The sequence below is a fragment of the Vanellus vanellus genome, assembly GCF_965231255.1.
Source record: "Vanellus vanellus genome assembly, chromosome: 4".
NCBI classification, from domain to species: domain Eukaryota; kingdom Metazoa; phylum Chordata; class Aves; order Charadriiformes; family Charadriidae; genus Vanellus; species Vanellus vanellus.
In genome coordinates, this window is record NC_138909.1 from 19,821,684 (window position 1) to 19,845,139 (window position 23,456).

The 23,456-nt window shown below is 44.9% G+C and overlaps 2 protein-coding genes across 2 annotated transcripts in view; one reads left to right on the forward strand and one right to left on the reverse strand.

Moving 5' to 3' along the window:
• Nucleotides 1-15,183, forward strand: part of LOC309671213 (AF4/FMR2 family member 1-like) — a gene marked incomplete at its 5' end in the record, with an annotated part of 32,491 nt that extends 17,308 nt beyond the window's left edge. Inside the window, 10 exons of the mRNA XM_082482418.1 lie at nt 1,423-1,514; nt 4,997-5,243; nt 6,272-6,363; nt 7,341-7,404; nt 8,249-8,385; nt 9,571-9,642; nt 10,263-10,356; nt 10,459-10,502; nt 11,888-12,117; nt 14,821-15,183. Coding sequence (XP_082338544.1) covers nt 1,423-1,514; nt 4,997-5,243; nt 6,272-6,363; nt 7,341-7,404; nt 8,249-8,385; nt 9,571-9,642; nt 10,263-10,356; nt 10,459-10,502; nt 11,888-12,117; nt 14,821-14,942 — 1,194 coding nt within the window. The 3' untranslated portion in view covers nt 14,943-15,183. The remainder of the gene's footprint in view (nt 1-1,422; nt 1,515-4,996; nt 5,244-6,271; nt 6,364-7,340; nt 7,405-8,248; nt 8,386-9,570; nt 9,643-10,262; nt 10,357-10,458; nt 10,503-11,887; nt 12,118-14,820) is intronic.
• Nucleotides 1-23,456, reverse strand: part of LOC309670951 (kelch-like protein 8) — a gene marked incomplete at its 5' end in the record, with an annotated part of 421,963 nt that overhangs the window by 28,888 nt on the left and 369,619 nt on the right.

Genomic DNA, 23,456 nt, shown 5'->3' on the forward strand with positions numbered 1-23,456 from the left:
TGGTTCAGCTGCACAGAGAGTTGGCTGCAGGTGTTAAGGTGAATGGGTATTCACTGTGGACGTTTCAGTGCCTGTGTAACTTTTTGGTCCTCCTCACAGAGCAGGTGGCTTAGCATGTGTGGGTGAATTACCTTGGTTCCCACGTGGGTTTCCTTTAGTCTTGTCATTTTCTGAGCTTCCCATAGTTGTGGGGAAGAGCAGGAAAATGGTGAAGAAACTTGAGAGACCCCGGCAGTCCCCCTCCTGCAGAGCAGCAAGAGAAAGGTGAACAGGCAGTAAATCTGTTGCTGCTTCTGTTGTCTCAAAGAGCCAAGAGAGGAGCTATTTGATACTAGACGTGTCTTCCCTTGCAGCCTGAGTATCTGATTGCAGGAAAACCCTCCTAAGAGACTCAACATCTGTATTATATCAGCATGCATCAGTGTCCTTGGAGGCTCAGGCTTCATCACAGCCAGTTTGGTCAGGTGCAGCTGTCAGACATCTTTTGCGGCACTGTGGAGCTCAACCTGGGAAACGGTTTAAGGACGTGATCTAGGTGCTTGAGGCTTGCCCTGAGCACGCTGCCAGAGGTAGACTCTGTGCTGAGCATAACCCACTGAGCACCACCACAGTGACGTAAACCTGGATGTACTCGAGAGAGAGACAGAAAGTCCTGGAATGCTTTTGGCTGCCACCAGGCGCACTATGGGTAACGCTGACTTATCAGTGTAGTTTCTTTTACATTTTCTTGGCTTGTAGCAAATTATTCTGAAGTTTTTGATTCAGGTAAGCAGATGAGGATGCTTTGTATTGTTAAGATCTATCGAGTGCAATTTAAAAGTATTATTTATTACCTCTCTGCCTTAATGGTTCCTGTTCTTCTGGTATCAGATTCTTGTTGTTGAAACCAAAAGCCCCTGTGCATCTTGGAAATCTGAGTGATCGAACTCTCCTGTGAATGCAGTTTTTTCCTTTCCTTTGATAAGGCCTATCACAAAACACAATTGCTTGCAGTTGATGACTTTGCCAGGAGGAATCTGAATACATTTCTGTACAATTCATACTGAGTAGGAGAAAAAAAACAAACACAACCATCCAGAACAGATGAAATGCTATTTTTCAGCAATGGATGTGCCTTAATTTTGATTACTGTTGGCAACAAGAGGTTTTGCGTTTCCATCCCTGCAACTACAAAATAATTAATCTATCCAAGCAAAAGTAGATAATGTCATTTTAGGATACTTGTCAGTGAGCCGGAAATCTATATCCGCTGTGCTCTGGGTTTCCACTTTGTCAGTTCCAGTATCTTATATTTTCTTTTTTTTTTTAACCAGAATCAGTCAAACTTAGATGTGTTCGTCTGTACTTTACCTGCACATTCAAAACCTGAGTGATTTTCTTTTTTTTTTCTTTTTTTTTTTCCTTTCTTCCTGTTAGAGGGAAGTGGAGAAGGAGATTGATAGGAAGAAAATGAAATCAGAAAAAGAAACAAAACCATTGCAGTCTTCAGCTAACAAAGACTCCCATAAATTGAAGTGAGTATACAGTGGTGGGATGGCAAAAAGATGCATAAAGCTGAGTCTTTCTCAAAAAGGTTAAGGCGAGGAACTGTATCTCCTGTGCTTATGCTTGTGAGTTTGCTTATAACTTAATGTGTCTTCTGAAACTTAATCTGCTGCAGATTTGTCTTTACATCCTGGAACCAAACATGTGGCTATGGGAATATAATTTATTCACCTTTTTATTTGTTGCAGATGTGAAGGTTGGGTGTCACTTATCTATCTTCCTCTGTCTTCTCAACGCTGAGGATTATGGTTCTAATCATTCAAGCATAAGCTGATGTTTCAGTGGCTTGTTGTCTTCCCATACTTGGTTTACAGTGCTGCAAAAGCGTTGAATGTTGTTGCATTTGCCTTGATTTCCTACAGTTGAGATGGGAATGAAGACTTTACTATTTTAAACATGAACTTGTCCATCCTGCAGCTTATGTTGCTGCGTGCTCTGATCCATGTATTACGCATAGCTCAAAAAATCTGTTTATGCTGCAAGAAGTTTAGTTGCCAGTTATGCCCATGCTGCTTTTCCTTCTAAGCTGGTAGGCAACCATTTGCACTGCTGTCTTTCAGACCAGATGCAGGAAACAAATCAGTGCAAAAGAATTTTACATTGCTTGAGTTACAAACAGTGTGGTAGACTGCCTGCCTGCGGGATGCAGGAGTCGTTTTCCCTTCTGCAAACTACCATGGTGGTAATCTGTCAGCAGACGATTGCCCTAGATGATCTGGGAGGTGGCAGCTGTTCTGTGGGGAGTAGCATGTGCTTGTTCTGCATGATAGTTTAGGGGTTTCAGGGGATGGCAAGAGGTTGAAGATGGTTGAAGATGTCCCTGCCGGGGGGAGAGGGGGAAAGTGTCGACTAGATGACCTTTAAAGGTCCCTTTCAACCCAAACTATTCTGTGATTCTAGGTGAGTAAGACTTAAGAGTTCAAGCATCAGTTATTTCTGCTTTCATGAGAAATGGAATTAGCCTTAAAATGGTTTTAAAAAGGGAGTTGGACTAAATGATCCTTAAAAGTCCTTTCCGACCCAACCCATTCTATGATACTACGAACTTCTTTTTCTTTGCCCATGTCTTCCTCATTCTGGGTTCTGCTGTCATACTTATTTTGGGGAAGTTTGTGCTCTCACTGCATGAGAAGCAGCAGAAAGCTTTTTGTCAGATTCGTGGTACTTCACATGCATTTAAAGCTCTTAGCCTTTGTAAGGTGAGAAGATGAGGTGAACGCGTTTTGCACACAGAGAAACCGAGGTGCAGACAAGTTGAGTTGCTTGATCAGATTCTTGCCGCAAACAGGTGAAATAGCTGAAAGTGTAGCCCTGAAGTCATGACTCTCGTTCCCATGACTGAGCAGAGAGAGTTCTGGCAGCCTCTTGGGAAAGGATATTCTGCTAAGTGTAACTGAATGTCCATAAATTTCGACTTGGTGATTGTTGCTGTTTTCTTAGTTGGACAGGTTCTGATGAAAGAAAAAAGTCATGTGTCAATGCTGATACTGTCTGCTCCCTCAGCTGCTTTTGCTGTCACCAGTGACAGGCTTTGAATTGTACTTATCGGCTGGCTGCTGGTGCACACGGTGTCTGTGCTAGGTGGGACCTGTCTTCTCCCAGCTTGACAACACAGAGGTGGATGTGATGGACATTGCAGAACTCTGGTTTCTTCCCTTGCTGCCGTGTGAGGCTGCTAAACTGGGATGCTTCAGAAGCACATAGGTGTGCAGCTCCCCCTTTCTCTAACTAAACCAACATGATGCAGAGCCAATAAGCTTTTTGCAGTGACTGGCCCAAATTTGTATATGGGTGAAACGCACAAAGCCCAATCCAGAAAACAGAGTTGTATGTATAGGTGAGTAAGGGTAGGGAGCCTTTCCCTTTTCCACCAAAATCATCTCGTTGTCTTTGTCTTTTTTGTATGTGACCTAATGGACACACAGCCAGCATGCCTTTTGAATCATGAAACTGTGGAATTTCAGATGGCCTTCATGGCCAGGAATTTCTCATTTATTCAGCATAGCATTTGCAGTGCTTCTGGTACGTCTCCTGAAACTTAACCCATAATTTGCATACCAGTGTACTGCCAGCATTTTGGCTAGCTCTTTGCTAGAGCTAATGCTTCTAGGAGCATGTCTTCAAATGGGCAGTGTCCCTGAGAGGGGAGGCTCATGCATCAGTCACGGGGCACTGCGATCAATTCCTGCTTGCTTGTTGCTTGAATTGGAGGTATTGGATTGGTATGTAGCGTTGAGGTTTGTGTCCTGACAATACGACTAAACTGCTTTTCTGCAGAGAAAACATTGACGTGCTCTTAAAGCACTGAGACTTTGGGGCTAACATTTAGTTGTATGAAGGGATACAGAAGGGCTTTAATTCTGGGGTTCACTCCTCCCTTTTGCTCAGTGAAAATGAGCACCCCTTTTAGCCGTGTTCTGGCTTGCAGAGTGGGAAGGATAAGGATGCGTTTTTGGGGAGAGAGCTGTACCAAGGTAGGGAAGCTGGGGAGCATGTGTGCAGCGAGTAGGGACTGTACCATGGGAAAAGTGGGTTGTGGAAGGCAGGAGAGGACTGTCCTGTGCACAGCAGAATGAAGCAAGATGTGCAATGTCATGCTTCGGTCTTCTCACTGGGTTTAACTTAATTTCCTGCTCTTCTGATGTTGCAATCCATGAGTTGGGATCCACTGTTCGGTGTTTTCCTGGAAACTTTGAGAAGCTGGATAAAAACGATGTAAGTGAGCAGTAGAGAAACAAGGTTTAGAGCTACCTGGTGCTGCTTAAAGCTGCCAGAGTTCCCTGGTAATCCTAACTCCGGATGATCACAAAACTGATATGCCACCGTGTTATTAAATGTGATAGCCTCTGCCATTATAAAGCACAGCATTTTAAGTCTCTCTCACCTGAATCCTCTCAACTTTATAAGTGTTGTGTGGGTGAGCTGGCAAGTCTTAAAGGAACAACTCAGTTAAACTCGGTCAAAGCATATACAGGATCAAGTGTCAGGGTGAGTATTTCTGACCATAGAAGATATCTTCTAGCATAATGGGGAGAGAGAGTCAGTGCTGCAATTCATTTGCCTTGTTGTGTGATTTGTCCCAGGGATTTTAGTTGCTGTTATTACCCCTCTCCCATTTTCAGTGAAAAGAGGCTGTGTTGGAGGGATGCCTTTTTTGCAACATCCTGATATTCTGGTTGCAAGTCTTTACTCCAAGGACAAATCTTACTCCTACTTGCAAAGAAACTTTCTTGTGTGGTGTTGGCAGCTGAGGATGTGGTATCTAATGCACAATGAAATCCCTGAAGTTTCATTTTGCTTTTGTTTGATTCTTTATGTTAACAAGTCCTCTTATACTTCCAGAGAAATTTAAACAGAATTGGTACATGAAGTAACTAAGTTTTTTAAAAAAAACCTACGTTATATGTACACCATATTCATCCCAATTGCTGAATTCGCTTCCCATCTCCAGAGCACCAAAAGCTTTACTTGAAAACCAGAAGAGAGATCTCCTGCTACCGCCACCTCTGCCACCCATGTCTCCTGCACATCCTCCACCAAAGTCAACCAAGATGGCCCAGAAGAGACCCAGAAGTGAGACTGGTGAGCTGCCTGCCATGGATAACACTGCCAGGAACAAGAGCGACCACAAGGATCCTTTGTTCTCCAAGCACAAGAAAGTGGAGAGAAATCACGCTGAATTGCCAAAGGGCATCGAAGTAGGTATCCATTATAACTGGTGGGATGTTTCCTGCAAGTCGTGAGTGCTGTGTGATTGTCTTTAGAAATATGCTCTGAGGATATTAAAAAGGAAGGAAGATAAATGAGCCACCAAAGAAAGCTCTTGGAAGCAATTTTGCTCCTTTAATGGCTGTCTGGGACCATATGTTGCTAGCCCGAAAGCCTGCATTGTAACTTCTCTGCTGACTTTCCATCAGCTGTTTTCATTTCACCAGTGAACAATAGTGTAAAGGGATGACCGTGTAAAAACCCAAGGCAAGAGAATCATGTTTATGGTAGTAACCGTTTCTGACTGTAGGCGACTGCAAGTACAATATTGGCGTAAAAATAAGTGTGTTTACAGAAAGGAGTGGATTGCTTCAAAGTAAGAAACAAGCAACCCGTGGTTTTGGCTGCAGCTTGGATATAAGGTTTTGTGGCTTGCTTACAAAATTATTAATGATCCTTGCAGCTGGATCTTTGCATTTTTTTATTAGAAAATTCAATTATATTCCTGTTTTCTGGTGGCTGGGGGTGTGTGGTCTAGTCTGTTGTTGTGTGTGTTAGGCCAGATTCTGCACACTGTATTAGCTGGCTTCTAACTGCTTGCTTTTTCCTGATAACGGAGTTAGTAACAGAGAATCAACAGTTGCTGTGTGGTTAAGCTGGAATAAGTGTGAATGGATATTACCCATTCCAGCCTTGGCTAGTGGCCATGAAAAATGTGCTGCTTGCAGCCTTACTGCTGTCTTAGCCATTGTGCAAGCAAACCTGTGACTTAATTTCTCAATGCTTGGGAAAAGTTTGAGAGGTATTAAGCCTTACTAGCAGTCAGGTAAGAAGCCAAGTTTCTATTTCTGTTATTGGATGGGGTGCTGGGGAAGAAGGTAAGAAGATGGTGAGAACCTGGAGAGTAAACTGTGCCTGGGACAACTAAATATTTTCTCTTGAAATTTAGGAAAGCCAGGCTTTGGAATTGATTTAGATGTACCTCTCTAACCAGCTTTATCTCTGCTCTGTTTTTCAGGGATCTGTAGGGGATGTCACAAATCCTTTCCCAGTGCCTTCTTTGACGAATGGTACCTCCAAGTCAAGGAGACCTCAACTCAACTTTGAAGAGTAAGTTGTTGTTTTACACCCCTTGTCTGTACTTTCTGAAGACACCAGGCAAGCCTGGCCCTGCAGCCGCCCTGGCTTCTGCTTCCTAATGAGCCCTTCTTTTGGGAGGAAAGAGAGAGGAAGAGATGTCTGAGACCTGCCCTGTACTGTCTTCTCATGCCTGGGACTTACTCCACCCCCCACAAAGCAAAGGTCTCATTACAACAGTTCTTGGCTTGAGGGAAGCTACTCTGGAAATTAGGTACTTTTTAACTCTGAGAGGTGTCTCATGCCTGCCAACAAGTGATGGGTTTTGATTTATGTGTTTCTTGGCAAGCGGCAAATTCCTCTGTGACAAGGTGCTGGGCAGGCAGCTGACTTTATCTTGAGAGGGCATGACTCACTCGTTAGTGTACAGGTGGCTGTGTGCCATTTGCACGGTGAATAGATTATCCCAGTGCACAGAAATGTGTGTCATGATTGAGACCCAAGACCTGTAGAAGCCTTGGTGACCGTATGTCTTGTAAGCAAATAGCTCGAATGCAAGCTCTCTTGGTCCAAGATGACAGTGTGGTACTGCAGAGTTTACTGTATGTTTCAATCAGAATGTGTTTGTGGTATTGTACTTGTGTGATATCCTGCCGTTCCTCAACTACTGTCTTTCCATGGGAGCAAAGAAGTAAACTTGGCCTCATAGTAACCTAACTTCTGGTGGATTTTTATTTCAAAATGTAAGTTTTCAATGTCATTCTAACATACATTTTTTAAGAAATCAATTAACTTTATCTGTGCGTTCAGCTGCTGCGTATTTCTGAACAGGCAGACAACATTCATTTAGTGATTATCATAATTGTAAGGTGTGTTTGATAAGACTGTAACAGGCTTACCAAAACACGATGTTTGGACTCATAGCATCCTATAGATCTGAAGGTAAAATTGATAATTATCCCCCCCTTTTTCTCTGCTTTCTGTTTTTCCACTCTCTGTCCCCAATTCAGACAGCATCCGACAGAATACTACATAGAAGAGGCCAAGAGGCTGAAGCACAAAGCTGATGCAATGGTAAGTCCTGGCCCTGTGCTAAAATGTTAACCTTCTCTTGCATTCGGACCAAATACCTGTGTGCATGTGAATAAGATTCGCTCGCTAACATTACTTCCATACTCGGAGTACGTTCAAGTTATATGTGGGGAGGCTGTCTTTATTTGCCAAATGTTCAGACATTTCCCTTTGTTGTAAAGACATCTAGGGAATATGCCTGGAGAACGGGATTTGGAATTGACATTGCCTGAGGTTAGCAGGCCTGTTTGCTTCGCAGAGCTATCACGAAGTCCTTGGAAAATACAAGGAACAGTTAGTTTTAAGACAGTTTACTCTGAAACATCAGGATCCTGACAGTAATTGTGTTGCTGGCGAACAAGACTTGGAAGTGCCCTTTGTGGAATGGGACTGACTTTCTCCACTGTGTGCAGTTTAACAGTGTGTATGAATGAGCGCTTTTTTTTTTTTGCTAATTATGGCTCAGTCAGATAATGTACATTTGCTAATTGTCATTTACTTGTGAAAACGAAGTGAGGGAATACTGCAGAGGAAAAGCCTCATCTGCCTTTCATGAGGCAGGCCTCCAAGAGCAGAAAATAATATCCAAGAAAAGTGAAGATGGTGAATTACTGGAGGAAAACATTGAGCAAGAGGAAGAGATACAAATAGCCAGAGCACACAAAGCTGATGACTGGGCCCACATTAGGGCTACTGCTGAGAACCCTTTAATTATCTCCTGGAGGCCCGACTTGCATCTTTTTCTTTCTTGAAATCCTGCCTAACTAGGGAGAAAAAAGGAAATCAGGTACACTTGAGAGAAGTAGTTTTTGTCTTAGTCTAAAAATGAGAATTTTCTTCCCAATAGACCGACAAGACTGGAAGGGCCTTTCAGTACCTAGATGCTGCCCTCTCCTTCATTGAATATGGGATTGCCTTGGAATCGGATGCATCAGCACCAAAATCAGCTCACAGCCTATTCAGCGGCACCATAGATCTCATCAAGTAAGCGGTTTTCAAAGTGCGATGGTTAGGCAGCGTGTTTGGAGGGGAAGGGTTACTTGCATTGCTTGTTTGCAACTGTGGCCAGTTTGGATTCCCACCATGGAGCAGAGTTCAGGTTGCTGTACAAGCACGAGAAAGACCATCCGGAGGCATCAGAGGCAAATCCTTTGAAGTGCTTCAGCATTGCTTATCAGAAGAAGTAGGCACCGTGTCCTCCTCAGCATTTGAGCCTTGCAGCTGAGGTACACCAGAGGATGCTGGTTATGACAATCAAGGCCATGAAGGAGTTTTTACTTTATACAGGTCTGAAGTTGCTTTTGCATGTGAGCTCAGTAGTATTTAAATTAAAAAAAAGCAAAGCAAAGATATAGCATGTGGAAGAACAGTTTGTGTCCCAAAGGTCTTGTAGCTTGATTGAAGGCAGACTTTGCTGGTTTCTCCCATGTGTCTTTCTACTAGTACACTTTATTGAGGTTTCTTTTAGCAACCTTCCCCATTTAGTTTCACAGCCATTGTAGATGCACGTAGATAATATGACGTATACAAGCAGCACAACCCAAGCAACCATGTATTGGGTAGAAAAGAGGCAGGTATCGGTTATTCATACCGAAATTACAGGTTATATGAGTGTTTTTGAGAGCTGATTTGACTTCTTCCCTTAGAGCTGAAACAGCTGTCGGGGTTGGTTTTTTTTGTGGTAGACTTCAAACTTTTTAAATTACATTGTTTGCTTTGTGGTCTTGATGGACTGTATTTCCAAGATGCTGTTGTTGCTTTATTTTCATAAAGGAGACTTGCTTGTTTGTTGTTAGCCAAAAGAAACATTTCGACTAAGATGTCTGTCTTGTCCAGAAACAATTGAATTAATATTTCACCTTCAGTAGTAGGGGCACCTCTTCTGGGTCCCAGGCCTGTAAGTTAGCGTGTAATCACTGTAAGAGGAGAGTGGGTCGCATAAGGGGTCACATCTGTTCGTGCTGCGTGGAAAACAACGCATTCTGAGACAGTACTCTGCTCAAGATCATACAAAGCACTCAGTGCCAGGACTTAAGAAGTCAAGGCAGGTTTAGGTTTCATGACTTTTGGACTGATGTTAGAGATAACGGCATGCGCTGTTTTTTCATAAACAGCAGGACTTCAGAGCACTGATGGCTGACAAGATTCTGTTTTTTTTTGTTTCCTTAGATTCATCATGACATTGAAATCCTTTACGGACTCCTCAGCATCTTCACATGAAAAAATCTTTGCCGTGTTTTGGTTTGTAACTGTTTTTCTCTGCCTTCCTATTCTGTGTTTAGACTCGATAGAGTGAAAGACCCATTACTTTCAGGGGCAAAGGAATGAGTTAAATGGGAATCAGAGTTCCACAAGGGAAAAAACCCACAGAATAAAAACCAGAATGAACTGGAACATCTCTAAAGTGCGCCACGTTATCACAAGGGACCACATGTGGAAGGCACAGGCTCTAAAATTTGATCTGCTGGTAACCTGAGAGCACACAAAGGCTTTCACCTAAGGTGAAAGAATGCAATTTGGCTGCCCGTGTTTGAGCCATGTAACTGAAGCTGTCACTGAACATAGCTGAGGCACTTCTGGACAGGGGTTTAACGGGCCTGTTGCACCTATAAGAGGTCGGGCACCTGTTTGAATATAACACCAGACATGGCCCGCCCTTGTTTTGTTTTGTGTTGTTTTTTCGCCTTGTGATTTTTTCACAGGGTCCTTTTTTAAGATGAGCAGGAGGAGGAGAAATTCTGAGCTTTCTTGACTTTGCAGTACGGCTGATGTGTGCCTGCCTCTGTCCCACAAGGCTGATGACTGCTGAGCAGGCAGCAGCGAGCATGAACACTGACGCTTGGGTGTGTTTCTGTTCACAGCATGCGCTGCCAGTCCATTCTGCACATGGCAATGTTTCGTTACAAAAAAGACACTGCAATCAAGTATTCCAGGATCCTGAAGGACCACTTTAAGGTAGGGCACAGATATTACCAATCTGCCAGCTGAATGGCTGCGGCAGTTACTGACGTTGGCCGAATAGCCCAAATCTAACAAGAGTTCTGTTCCTTGCTGCAGAGTTCTTCCAGAGTAACACAAGCACCTTCTCCATGTGTTGCAAGGTAAGATTTAAAAATACATATGTTGTCATGCGTCTGTAAGGGTGTGAGTGAAAACAATAGCCGGAATATTTGAGTTGCTAACTGCATTTGAGAGCGCCTCACCTCTCGCTCTTTCTTGCCACCTGAAATCACACTGTTAGGGGGCATGAGTATTTTTCTTCTCTCTCTCTCCTGTCTTTTCTCGTTGGAAAGGGGTTGTTTTTGTGTTATGAGGTCCAGAGTTACAGCATATCAAGAAGAGCAGTTCTCCACCAGATAAGCAGATCAGAGCAAGGAAGGTATCGTCACTATGCTGTTTCAAAGCCCCTGTTGTCATCTTTTTTCTGTTAGAGATCCCTTGAGACTTAATGGGATAGCATCCCCATCTCCCTGGCCACTGTCCAGTATGATTATGCCTTCGTCCTGGGGTAGCATAACTTTGAGGTGATACTTCAATATTTGTCTCTTTAGCTTAGTCACTAATTAAGAAAAAGAAACTAATTTTCTAATTTATGAGTTATTGAGCGTTTTGTCCTTTCTATGTATCTACAGCAGCGTTGCTGTGTCTGTGGCAGCAAAAGCATAGGGCAAGCTGTCACATAACAGTGTTTCACCTGATGCCCTGCAGACTGGGCCTGTGTTTTTACAACAATGAGTAAGAAAGAGTTTTTCTGTGTGCTGTGGTAATTGCATTTGGCAGATAGCTACCTGGTTCCACGTCTGTCCCTTTTAAACTCTGCAGCTGAGAGAGGGTTGTTTGGTCTTTAATATCAATGCTGAAATTCCAGTTATTTTTCTGCTGCCTTGCACAATATAGTTTATTGGGAAGTAAATGGTCTCCCAAGAGCAGTGGTGGAAGCCCTTTCATACCAGGTACTAAAAGTTAAGTTGGTAGAAGTGGTGGGGGTGAAGTGATGTGACGAAGCCAGCCTGTGTCTGGAAGGCGGGCAGCTGACTGCATGTAGCTTCCCTACATCTATAAATAAGTGTGGGTAGGCTGACCTGGCTGCTTTGACTAGCTGTCAGAAAGCTCCAGCCTCTGTAAGTGGTGAGCTTCAGCATGCCTGAAATGGAAGTCGTTAGAAAGAAAACACTCAGATAATCTGGTGAAGGCTTCCACAAATAGGTGTAGATTTTGGAAGGTATGGATGGCCCTTTCTGATGTCTGGTTCTGCATTTTCTTTTGTCAAGAGGAGTCCTTAGAGTTGCAAATCACTTCAAAAAACTTGGCCTTGCACTTGAAGGACAATTACTTGTTATGTTGCTGAACACATCTCAGTTTTCAATCCTCCGCTCCATACTGCAGGCCTGGATGATAGCGGATAGCTCCTGGCATAAGATAGTCTCGTGGCAAGGCTTTTAACTCTGAAGTTAAATGTTCACGATGGTGTTTCTTTCTCCTGCAGAAGCACAGGCATGCCTTCTGCTCTTTCTCCAATGTCCTCTCCTGCCGGTTCTGTGAGTTCTCAGCCGGGATCGAATGCTAGCAACTGCAGTGGCAACAGCATTGGCTCTTCAATCACTGTCCCCTATAATATCCCAAGCATCACCTCTTCCTATGTCAACATCACTTCCTGTATCCTCTATGCGTGTCATATTTGGGAACAGGCTGATGCACTGGCCAGGAAGAATAAGGGTAAGTTTTTGCCTTCTGGCTTTTCTGTCTTGTGTGTTGTGGTTATGTGTATGTTCTCGCTTAAATCCTAACACTCAACGGAGCAAACACCATACCTAAAGATCAAAGCATTAAATATGTTGAAATAGACAGCTATGGCATATTGGCAGGTTATTGGCAGAGATACTTGATGGTGATATATTGAGGAGTGTTCCAATTAAAAGGTTGTCTTGGCATCCTCAAACGTCTAAGAGCTAAGGGATGAGGGTATCAAATGCAGGAAACCAGCCAACTTGCTTCATGGTAACACAAGAAGCGTAAGGGGTTTTTTGCTGTTTCTTTTTCCCTTTGGGGCGCAGAGCTTTTCTGAGTCGGTTCACTTTCTATAAAAACAGCTTTTTGGCCTGTAGCATTGTGTTTTAGTTTGTTTGTCAAACTTCCAGGTATTTTTGTCTTGAAAACGGTGAAACTGGCTTCTCGAACAGAGGATCTGAGCAGCACTTGAATTGGAGTCCTTGCTGGGCACGTGACCAGTATTTGCCGGTAGCATTTCCTAAAATTGCTGCTACTTTTTTTATTTTACAGTTTTGTTAATAAAAAAGTTGTATTGTCCTGTGGTACAAGCAGTGGTGAGTAAGCAAAAGCCCTAGAGTGGGTGCAGTTCTATAACCTGCCATCCCACGTGGCATTTGCAGTGTCATTTTTCATCAAACACAAAGTTTTGTGAGCTACTGTGGGCAAAGGGACGTATTGCCACGGTCTGTTGGCAAACTTGCAAAAGAAAGTAACCATGATGCGCCTGGCTGAATTGTTGGAAGGCTGTAAAAGTACTCATGCTAATGAGGCAGTTGCTGAAATTCAAAAGGCTTTGCAAGTCACCTTTGAATAAAGTAGCTCCAGTTGTTGGCTGTCTTGTGAGCAAATCTGTGCTCGCAGCAGCAATTCATGTGTAGTATTTTGGATTATGTCCTCAAAAGGCTGATAAAAGACTGTCACACAGAAGGCTCAGTGGATACTGCTGGTAAGCCAGAGGAATGAGTCATGGAGGAAGACCTGTAGGAGGGACAGCCTGAGCACAATCTTTCATCAATCAAGAGTAAATTCAAAACCTGCTCTGTGTTGCAGTAAATACTCTCAAGGGAGTGGATCTGTGCAGGAGAAGAGTAAATACTCCTGTAGGCTTTGCATTTGCTGTCACTGTTCAGGACGGTGGAGGAGTTCCAGTTCTGATATTTGTTGATATTTGGTGTAATGTACAGGTTCTAAGAGGTACAGAGAGTGAGTACCTAAAACTATTGAAAAGGCCACATCCTTGATTCTTTTATGCAATTCATAGGGCTTAAGAAGAAGAAGAAAGAGCAGTGGCCTTCAGCTATCAAGTTCCCTTAAATGGAGAAGTTAGTGGAAAGCAGTTAGTTATAACTGATGTCCAAGGCACTTGTGCTGAGGTGCTTTCTGGCGGGTCCAAAACTAGGTGCTTCCAGTGCAGGACCCAGCTCCTCACTTCAGAGCAGTGCGTAATTCAGATCATGAGGCTGTAACACGTTGCCTTCTGGCCTCTGATGTTCCACAGCAATGACGAGCAGAGGTTGCATGTGTGCATGTAAAGTCACTCTCCTTTCACGTGGTGCTGTGGTCACAGATCAGATTAACTTCTGTTTGCTCAGGCAGGGAGTTTGGACTCCTCGTCTCTGCTTGCAGCTCTTCTGTTCCCCATGAAGGGAATGGATACCCATTTTGTAAACAAAAGAAGGAAAATCAGGGGAAATGCGTTTTCTGCTTCTGAATTGGAAAGTATTAGAAGGAAAGCGTTGTCTTCTCTGCTTCTGAAGAGTTCCTTGCACAGCCAAGCAGAAATTTTCAGCCTCCAGGTTCAATCTTTGTGTGTAAAAAAGTAGAGCTGAGAATGGCCAGGTTCTCAAAAGGTATCTGGCAAGACGATTGAGGCTGGAGGGACTGGGGTGAGCCCGTGTTGCTGGAAGGCAGGTCACGCAGCAATGTCTTGGAAAGGTGTGATAATTTCCTGTAACTCACTGTCACCTGCCGAGATGATTGCCAGCGCAGAGCAGGGCATTTAGCCTGCCAGCACCTCCCGGCAGGTTCAGATATGCTGCAAGATCCATTTTCTGCCTGTGCCGGAGGAGGAGCACGTTGCCTGAATTTGGTGGCAGGATAGGACTCTGTTAAATCTGCCTGATGTGCCCAGCTGTAAGCAACTCAAATCAGAGCTGTATAGCCTGCCAAGCTATCCAAATTTTTAAACCTGCTCAATTGAGAAATCATGATGCCTTCGACGTTTGAGGATGGATGAAGGAGAGGGACCAGTCCAACGACAGCTGTGTGTGCTTCTGGGCATTGCTCAGAAAGACACTCGAATTTGGCCTGTTTAAAATCTGGGGGAAGCACACAGCACATGTGTGAAGACCCAAACTTTTGCCCACCTACCATGGAGTCTCGACGTCCCTTTAAACCCAGCGGTTGGGGAGGCAGTTCAGTGTATGCAGGTGTGTGTGAGTACGTTTTCCTCTCATGTGCCCTGCCTCGTGTGCTTGGTATGCTTCCCAGCCTTCTAATGTTGCTGAGCTCTTTGCATTAATGCGTTTAATGGGACTTGCCGGCTGACAGTGTGCTGCTGTTGTCGCTCCTTGCTGCCCCCTTGCCTGTCAGACATGCCTGTTACGTGAAACCAACCACATGTTTTCTCTCTCCCTACCCTTTTTCCAGAGTTTTTTGCTGAACTCGGCACAGCGACGTGCGCTCTGGCACTGAACAGTAGCATGACTGAACTGGTACGCTACACTAGACAGGGTTTACAGTGGCTGAGACTGGAAACAAATACGCCTTAACTGGTGCTCCAGGTGGTTAAGTACCTTGAACTTTTTTGCACTTTTGAAGCCTCAGAAACAGTCTGACTTGTTGAATCGTTGGATACAAAGCACCTGCAAGGGAAAATAAGTTAAGGTGGAATGGATCTGGTTACACTGGAAAAACTTTGAATGGTGTTTGTAGGGTAGCGCTTTGCTGCCTTGAAAAAGAAGAGATGGAGGAAAGCCTCGATGTTGATGGCACCTTCCTTTAAAACGACAAAGTGCAATAAATTGTCTGAATGGCTCGATGTATTGATGGTCTATAAACATTTCTATTACGAATAACCAGCAGGACAATAATCACACATGAAGAAGTGCCGACAAGAAGGAAATCTGCCTCCAGACGTTATTACGCAACATCCCACAGTCCACAACAGTTGTGTGCCCAGAAGACATGTCAGAGAAGTGTTTTTGCAAGCACGGATGCAATCTTTGGTGTCTTTGTTCCTCAGATGGCAAGTAGCAACCTCATCAGCACTGAACAGCATTATGTTACAGTAAAAACAGCAAATTGGTCTGCCTTGCCAGCTTTCCAACCTAACCCTCTTGCATTTGTCAACCAGCTGCTGTCCTGAGAATTGGGGGAAGCCACTGCCTTCAGCGCTGCAAGTTCACTTTTTAAGTCATTGCTGCTCTGGTCCTCCTCCTTGCCACACACTCGTGCACACACATGCCCTTAGCACTCGAACTATGTTACTTAGGGTCTTGCTTGGTTTAAGGCTTGTAAGCCAAACACAGCTGGGGTGCCAAAATGACCAGGTATGGTTGGAAACAGCTCTACCCCTCTTCTGTGGTGGAGGGACATTGCTCACACTGAGGATTCCTTGTCCGGTTGCTTATTGTCGCTTCAATGGGTGGGGGTGGACAGCTGTACTGGGTCACCGTGGTTGCTTGGACATCGTTCTGAGTCTGAGAGGTTACATGGGGAGGGATCGCTTCTGTTTACGTGGCTGAATGTGGAACATAAGACAAATGTTGCGTTTGGATATTTGCCTGCAACCATTGCTGGTCTCGGTGAATATCTAAGAGCAGGATTTGGTACCAAAGTAGGGCATCCTTCATGTGGGAGATAACTCACTTGCTCTTTCTCAACCAAACTACAGCATGGGCCCAGCAACTTAGAAATCTGCAACTTAGACCACTGGGATCCTGCCTTAGTCTTCCCGCACCTTCAAGGGACTGTCCTTTTATGTTCACTTTATTAAAAGCCGTAGTGCATTTCAGGGATAAGCTGTCCTAACCAGTGGAAGAAAGGTCCATGTCCTCCCCCTCCCCGTTTTACCTATCAAACTTCACTTGTGCTCCTTCTCCCTGGGGGAGAGACTGCTCTGAGTAAGCCAGGGGCAGAGAGGGGCTCAGCATTAACTGTTTTGTTCTCAGGAAGCGCAGGGATGGCCAGCTGGCCTGAAGTCTTGATGTGCACTTTGGAGCTCAATTCCAGACTAGAGGGTCGATACCTTCTTCTGACTTTATCTTCAATCAAAGCTATTCTTAGGATCACCAGCTGAGGGGGAGGAGGGAAAGAAAAAAGCTTTATTGAACCTGAAGACCGCTGTCGGAGTCTGTCAGAACCGTAGCAGAGTGTTAGGGGTAAGCGTAAGGTGAAGCAGGGACATGAGTGTGTCCCCCCCCCAGTACTTTCACTTGCATACACCCACCTCTCTCCCTGCTGCCAGGCCGGGTTCCCAACGGAGAGCCACTTGCTCACAGCTTGCCTGCCCCAGGGGGACCTGCTGCAACCCGCGAGGCAGGGTGTGCAACTGCTCCTGTCCTACCTCCAACTCGGTGCAGCCCGCGGGTGCACCAGGTCCTGTCCTCACCTGCCCTTTGGTCAATTTGCTGCCCAGATAGTGATAATCTGTTGTCCTGATCCTAGGAAAGCAAATGCAAGGGTGTCGGGCAAGCAAAGTTGGTAAGAAGACAGCCGGTGAAGGCAGATGAACTATTGGCATTTGCTTCTTTACGGTTGGGAAAAGGCAGCATGCGCTCTGCTACCATGTGGAGGCGGTTGTGCAAGGGCTGCTCCCAGTCCCAGGGCAAAGTCCCATGGGCTTCGGAGGAAAGGAGATCACGGGCAGTTCGTGTCAAAGGCATGTGGGGGGCTATTTGGAGGCTCTCATTTCAAAAGCGATCTGTGGAAGCATCAATACCAAGCTACATAGCAGGAAGCTATGTTTTGTTTCAGGTCATGGAGAAGACTGTTTAAATAATAGGTAATTTTTAAAACGCCATCATATTTCAACCTTGAGCCAGGTCAGAGGCCTGCAAAGGGTTAGGAAAGATGCTCATTGTTTTCACTTGGGCCTGTTCAGGCCTTTAAAAAAAAAAAAAAAAACACAAACCAAAACAAACCACAAACAACCCCCAAACCAAAACATAGCAGTGGAGGAAATAGCATTTGCCATTAGGAAAGAAAACCATGAATCCAAGAAAAAACAGCGGTGATGGTTGAGTCCCAGAAGGAGAGGAGGCAGCTATGGTGGCAAAGCAGCATCATTTCCATGCAATATTTACTTAGAAGAAATAATACACGTGTTGAAATTGTCAAATGTTCTATTTTTAAGATGCCATTTATTTAATAGCTGAAAGCCCCACTTACATGGAGATGAAGATTTCTTCTGTAACAGGAAGTCAAAAGTCTGACTGCAATGTCCTTGTTTTTGGTTTTGTCCTCTCCCCTCCCTCTTGGTTCCCATTATAAATCTGTACACCTTAAGCTTATTTGGGGGATGTATGTCCCTCTTGTTAATAACTTTTTTCCTGCCCTGTGTGTGATGGAGTTTCCGAAATGGTTGATTCATTCATATGGGGAAATAAACAATAAATGAAGTAGCCTGTGTTATGAGTTGTTGCAAGAGTCCTCGTGTTCTCAGCTTTTTGTAGAGAAATTGTAATTTGCCTTTTCTCTCGGAATGGTCTTAGTGTTTCCCTTCTGAACGAGGTTTAAGGATGAATTTCTATACAAGAAATGTCTGTTTCAATTGCTCCCCTGTTTATCGCCCCTTGTCCTTTCCTTTAGGAACAAGAATGGGTGCAAATCTAGATGCTCAGAGTGGCAGGAGGATCACGCCTCAAGACATCTGCCTCCTGTCCTCCCGAAAGGGATTCAGGGAAGATTGTGCTGGGGTCAGCTTCTGAGAGCTGCCAGAGCCTGGCTCTGAGCACTCGCTGACCGGAAAATCCCACGGGTTGGTTTCATGCAGTTGAACAAGTTAAATAAGAAAAGAAGGAGACAGGGCACACAAATGGCAGTTGAAGCGTGCTGCTTTGCGTGTGCCACAAAGGTGTTGCAGGGCACAGTGCTGGGAGGAAGGTCTGCTCAAGTTGAGTTCATGGATACGTTTCTGAAGTGCTGCAAGGAGGATTCACCTCAGGGAATCCCACAGGATTTCATGCCCCATGGTAGCTCTGCTTCTCATTGGTTAAGCAGGGTGGTCTCTTTGCAATGGCCTTACTCTTGTTTGGGGCTTTTCCCACTTTTTGTTTTATGTCGGGCAATGTAACTGTTCTTGGAAGAATGGTTTTTGCATCTCTCTGTGCACGATTGTGCTAAAATTCATGCATATCATTCAGGTCCTTTCTGCAATAGGCATTGCACCTAAGATGGTTGCTAATAATGGATGTGGTTTTCTAATGTAGTAAATTGTAGGGTATGCTGAAACCTGTTTTAATACCCACTAGATATGTTGCTGTTACAGATATATATAGCAATGTAGACTTTTTTTGGTCACTGCACGCTGAAAATCCCAATGGCAAAATTGGAATTGAAGTATGAATAAAAGGAAAAAATACCTAGTTAGTTAAAAAACAAAACAAAAACAAACCGAAATGTACCCAGATGAGCATCTGCTGGGATTTTTAGCTACAGACTAGACAGGAGGAGCTCGGTGGCGTGTTTGCTCAGGCGAGGTGGGACTGGGACTCGATTCACTGCCATCAATTAGTGTTTCAAGTGGCATGAAACCAGGTCAGCCCCAGGCTGATTAAAAGGTGCGTGGAGGGTAAGAAAAGAGGACGGGAAGATAGCTTGTGGTTGTGGACATACGTATGTGGATTAAGCATCTGTGAATTTTGTTCTGGTTTCGGTGGGTCGTGAGGGGTAATTGGACACGAGCTGTCCTGTCTGCCGGCCAGGGTGGAGCTGGTTTTCCTGTGTCGCTCTCGTCCTCTGACCCACCATTTCCTACCCCCTTGTGCCCCAAAAAGTATGTTTCACACACTCCTTGCTTGAGGCAAAAGCAAGGAGGGTTAGTTTTGGAGGTGGGAATGGAGATGGGGAGTGGAAGGAGGGATGCAGAGGAAGGGCGTGCGATGTGCCAGCAGGGAGGTCATCCAAAAGCCAGGGCGTGAGAAGGGGGAGCAGGAGGCCATGGGGCTGCAGCAAGTTTTGACCATCCTGCTCATCTTTCTGCCCTGGGGCAGCGCCCCCCCTTGGCTAAAAGGGTCAAAAATATTTTGGGGTGGTTTTCCAAGAATATTTTGTTGTTGTAGTTTGGTTATTTATTGAGCCTTTATTGACCAAACCTAATTTTGCAACTGTGTTTAAGTTGAGGTTTGTTACACGTTATAGATTAGCTTGCTTTCTCTCTTTGGCTTGGCTTACCCTTTTCAAAGGCAAATGTTATTTTTGGCAGTTTCTCAGCCCTATGCTGCTCTCCAAACACTAAAATAGCCCATTGGCAGCCTGTGCTTTCTTTATATTAATTGCACTTTTACTGACCCCCGTCACTACCCAAAACCAACAGTGTTCCTGGGCCATCATCAGCATTTCTGAATGTGTTTCTGTAAACTTTGCGTTCCTGAAACAAGGACTCGTGCATGTTACAATGGCAGCGTGCGATCACTGCTGGTTTGCGATGTGTTTTGTCAAGGTACAGGGTTCCTGGAATTCCCACTGGGTTTTTCTCCTCTCCTACTCAGTATTGCTGAACTTAAGGTTTTCTTTGGGTCCAGCATTTCCTATCATAGCAATACAGCAATGTTGTCCGCTTCTGTTGAGCCAGCCAAACTGCATCCCAACCGATAGCTTTTTTCTGTTCTCTTTCAATAGTTGAAGCCGTGTATCAGCCCGTATGTGGTCTGTGGCAGCTGAAAGGTATTTCTGAAAGTTGCTCCAATCTGTGCAATTTTTTGCTTGTTACACGTGAGGTGCAGCAGGCTCTGAACTTGCTCATGAGCTTTCCTCGCTGTTCAGAGAAGAGCTAGTTAGGCTTTTGCTTTGTCTTATTTTTCCGGAGGGCGTTGGGAGAGAGAGTTGAGCAAGATGCAACCTGCAAAGCAGAGCAGGAGCTGAAGGTTTTGTGGGTGGTGTTTTCTTTGCGATGTGAATGTGTACGGTAGTGCGGTGGGCGCTGGCGGGACTCGTGTCATCAGGTCTCTGGGCAGTACGTGAATTGTGGCATGCTGGTCAAGCCACTGCCCGTCTGTTCAGCTGCCAGCCTTGCATTTCTGGGTCATTTCTGTGGGATTTCTATTTCAACTGTTACCATACAGGGTTGGGTTTTTTCTTTTTTCACCCCGCTTTAGGCATCATCTTAGAGTGTAAATAAAACTGCAATTCTCAGTGAGAACGTCCTTAAAAAGTAACTGTCAGGTTTCCTGAGCACAGAACATTGGTCTTAAATCTGTTAAATGGTCCATGTCCCGTGGGGAGTGACACGCCAGTCATCCCTCTCGCAGCAGCTCTTCCCGTGCTGGCACACCGCGGTGGCCCAGTGACGGGAGAGGTACGACGTCTTAGAGCCCCATGGAGAAATGAGGACGCCAAACCTCTTGCAAAATGGAGTCTCCAGTGGGTAAAGATGTGCAAATAAGTGAGGGGAGGAGACTGATGTGTTTGGCTTCAGCACTGAATCCACACTCTGAGGCTTCTGTGAATTAGAAGTATCTGCCTTTTATAGTCCATGAAAAAGATAAAAATCAGATGTGTGATACAGCTTAAAAAAAAAAAAAATCTCCAAAGATACTGTGCCACCAATCTTTTGTTTGTCTTCTGTATTGAGGATGAATTGCTGCGTGTGTGTGTATGTATATATAAAATTAAAATATGAATTTTGACTTGTTTGTCTTCAAGTTCTTCAGATGAAAGAGATGTTGGTGAAAATTGTAAAGACGAAATTAAAAGCGAGCTGCCTGGGGGAGGGGGTGTTTCTTGTTTTGCTGAGATGTCTCGCCCTCCTCTGTGCTCTGCTCACGCACAGTTGCACAAGCACAGCCCCTGGGTGCAGCTTTGCTCGGAGGCGAGGGCTGGTGTGGCCATGCAATTTGTGATCATGCCACGCATCTTCCTTGGTATGCAGTTGCATTTCTTAAAATATTCGACAGCACAAACTTGTCACTGCCTTCACCTCATTGCCGCTTTTTTGAGGGAAGATATCAAAATGTTGCATTTCAGGTTTTTTAACCTTGAAGTTTGAAATTTGGGTGTTCATCCTGATGAGACCGTGATGATGGGATTCATTTTTGTAAGTACTACTCTGGCAAAATATTCAAGCGTGTTTCCAAATCCCATTTATTTTGCCTGAGTGTGGGGTATGTTTTACTGGCACAAGTGTCTTCAGAAGCTCTAGATACCTGGTACGTATGTATTTTCCTTTTTTTCTCTCCTCTAATGGTACATGCATAGTAGTCCGATGCTGCCCTCTGTCTTTTGGTTTATAACCCGAAAAAGAAAACAGAATTAGTCTTTTGTTTTACTGGTGCCTTTTGTCTGACAGCTTTGACCTTCTTTCAGTGAGGAAGACTTTAATTAAGGGCAGTAACTAACCTTCTGCTAAAGCCCAGTCATCAGTAGGTGTGAATCAGCAGCACATGAGTGCAGGGGGATGAATCTCAGCATAACCCCAAGGGGTTGGAGATAGCAGTGCCCCAGCTAACAACTTCAGCAGGGCTGGGCTGTGTGTTTCTGTGGCCACTGGCTTTACAGAGCAGGGCAAGTGTATGCTCACATCAGCTTTCCTTTTTCCCCTCTGAGAGGCTGTGGTGGAGGGAGTGTCGGCACGCCTTGGAGCAGCGTTGTTGGCATGCCTTGGAGCAGCGTTGGTGCCAAGGTGAAATGGGCTTTGTCTGAAAGCCAAAGTGCGTGTGTGTGCAGGCGTTGCAAGGAGGAAAAGAGAGTGTGTGGAGCCAGAGGGGCTGGCCCTTGGGGAAGCGTGAACTCGTAGATCTTTGGCAGTAATTAGATAAGATGGATTATGGTTAGCTGGTGTAGGGGTGCTCCAGCAACCCACATCAGGTGTGGAGTGATTAAAAAGCAAGGAAACCAGCCTGGGGGGAAGCAGACCAAGGTGTGAGTTGCTGGGAAAGAAGCGGTGAGAGAGAGAGAGAGGCATGGCAGTCTCTCGGAGGTAAAAGGGAGACCTTGGGAACCAAATGGGAGTAGCGAGAGCAGCTAGGATGTCCACTGAGGACAGGAAGAAAGAAGGGCTCTTTGGCTCTGCTTTTCCATTCCTGTCCTTTCTGTCCTGCATTCACCAAGATTTTGGCTGGGGAGCTGGCACCTGCTTGGACAAAAGAAAAGTGAGAAGCAGGAGGAGAAAGTTGCCATGTGGCTTAACGTGCAATGACAATGTGACATCTAAATGCACTGATATTGGCAGCTGTAATGTGCTGTTTGTTTCATCTGGCGGCTGTTCATTTGGAGATCTGACTTGGACTGTGTCAGGACAGTTCACGGCTTTGCAATTACTTTCTTCCAGCAGCCCGTGCTGAGTTAGGTGTACTGAAAATGTGTGTAGGGGAAGATAATTTGCTTACGATTCTTGGCCCAAGTTAAGTCTTACCCATCAAGCAAATAAGGACACAAAAATGTTTCTCGTTGGCTATTGAACCAGAGCCAAGCCTCGCCGCCACTCCCAGGAATGGCTGTAGCTGTGTACTTGCAAGCTTAGACTATTAATTTTCAAGACCGTTAATTTAATAAGCATCAGAGAAATTATCCTGTGGGACGCTGCCAGGTAGCAGGGGCGCTTCAGAAGTCAGGCAGGCAGCCGTAGCCACGCACGCGTGCATTCTCTTCATCACAGCCCAGTGTACATGTGTCTTATTATCTCTGTCAGGACGCTGGCTGCCGCACCACCTGATGTAGGTTGTGTGCACTCATTGAAAGATTGAGTCACCATTTCAGTGCAAAACTTATGGCAGGTGTGTATCTGCATGGGCTTTTTGCTTGAAGTGATGGAACACCATAATCCCTGCAGACCAGACGAGTCAGATGGCAGAAATTACAAAGCTGCCTGTTGACTTTTTGTGTGTGTGTGTGTGCTGGAACATGTTGAAAATGAAACTGGAATCCAAGGAATTGCGTTAAAATGCCGTGAAGTGGCAGCAACACCAACCATGCTGACAGAGCCAGGAAAGAATTACAAATATAAGGTTCATCTCCTGGCTAAGAGTGCTTTATTTGCTGCCAGTTCCAGTCAAGAGAACATGCAAAGGTTCAGAAAATAAATACAGATGTGGTAAAAGCAGCCAGCAAAAAAATTTAAGTGGAGC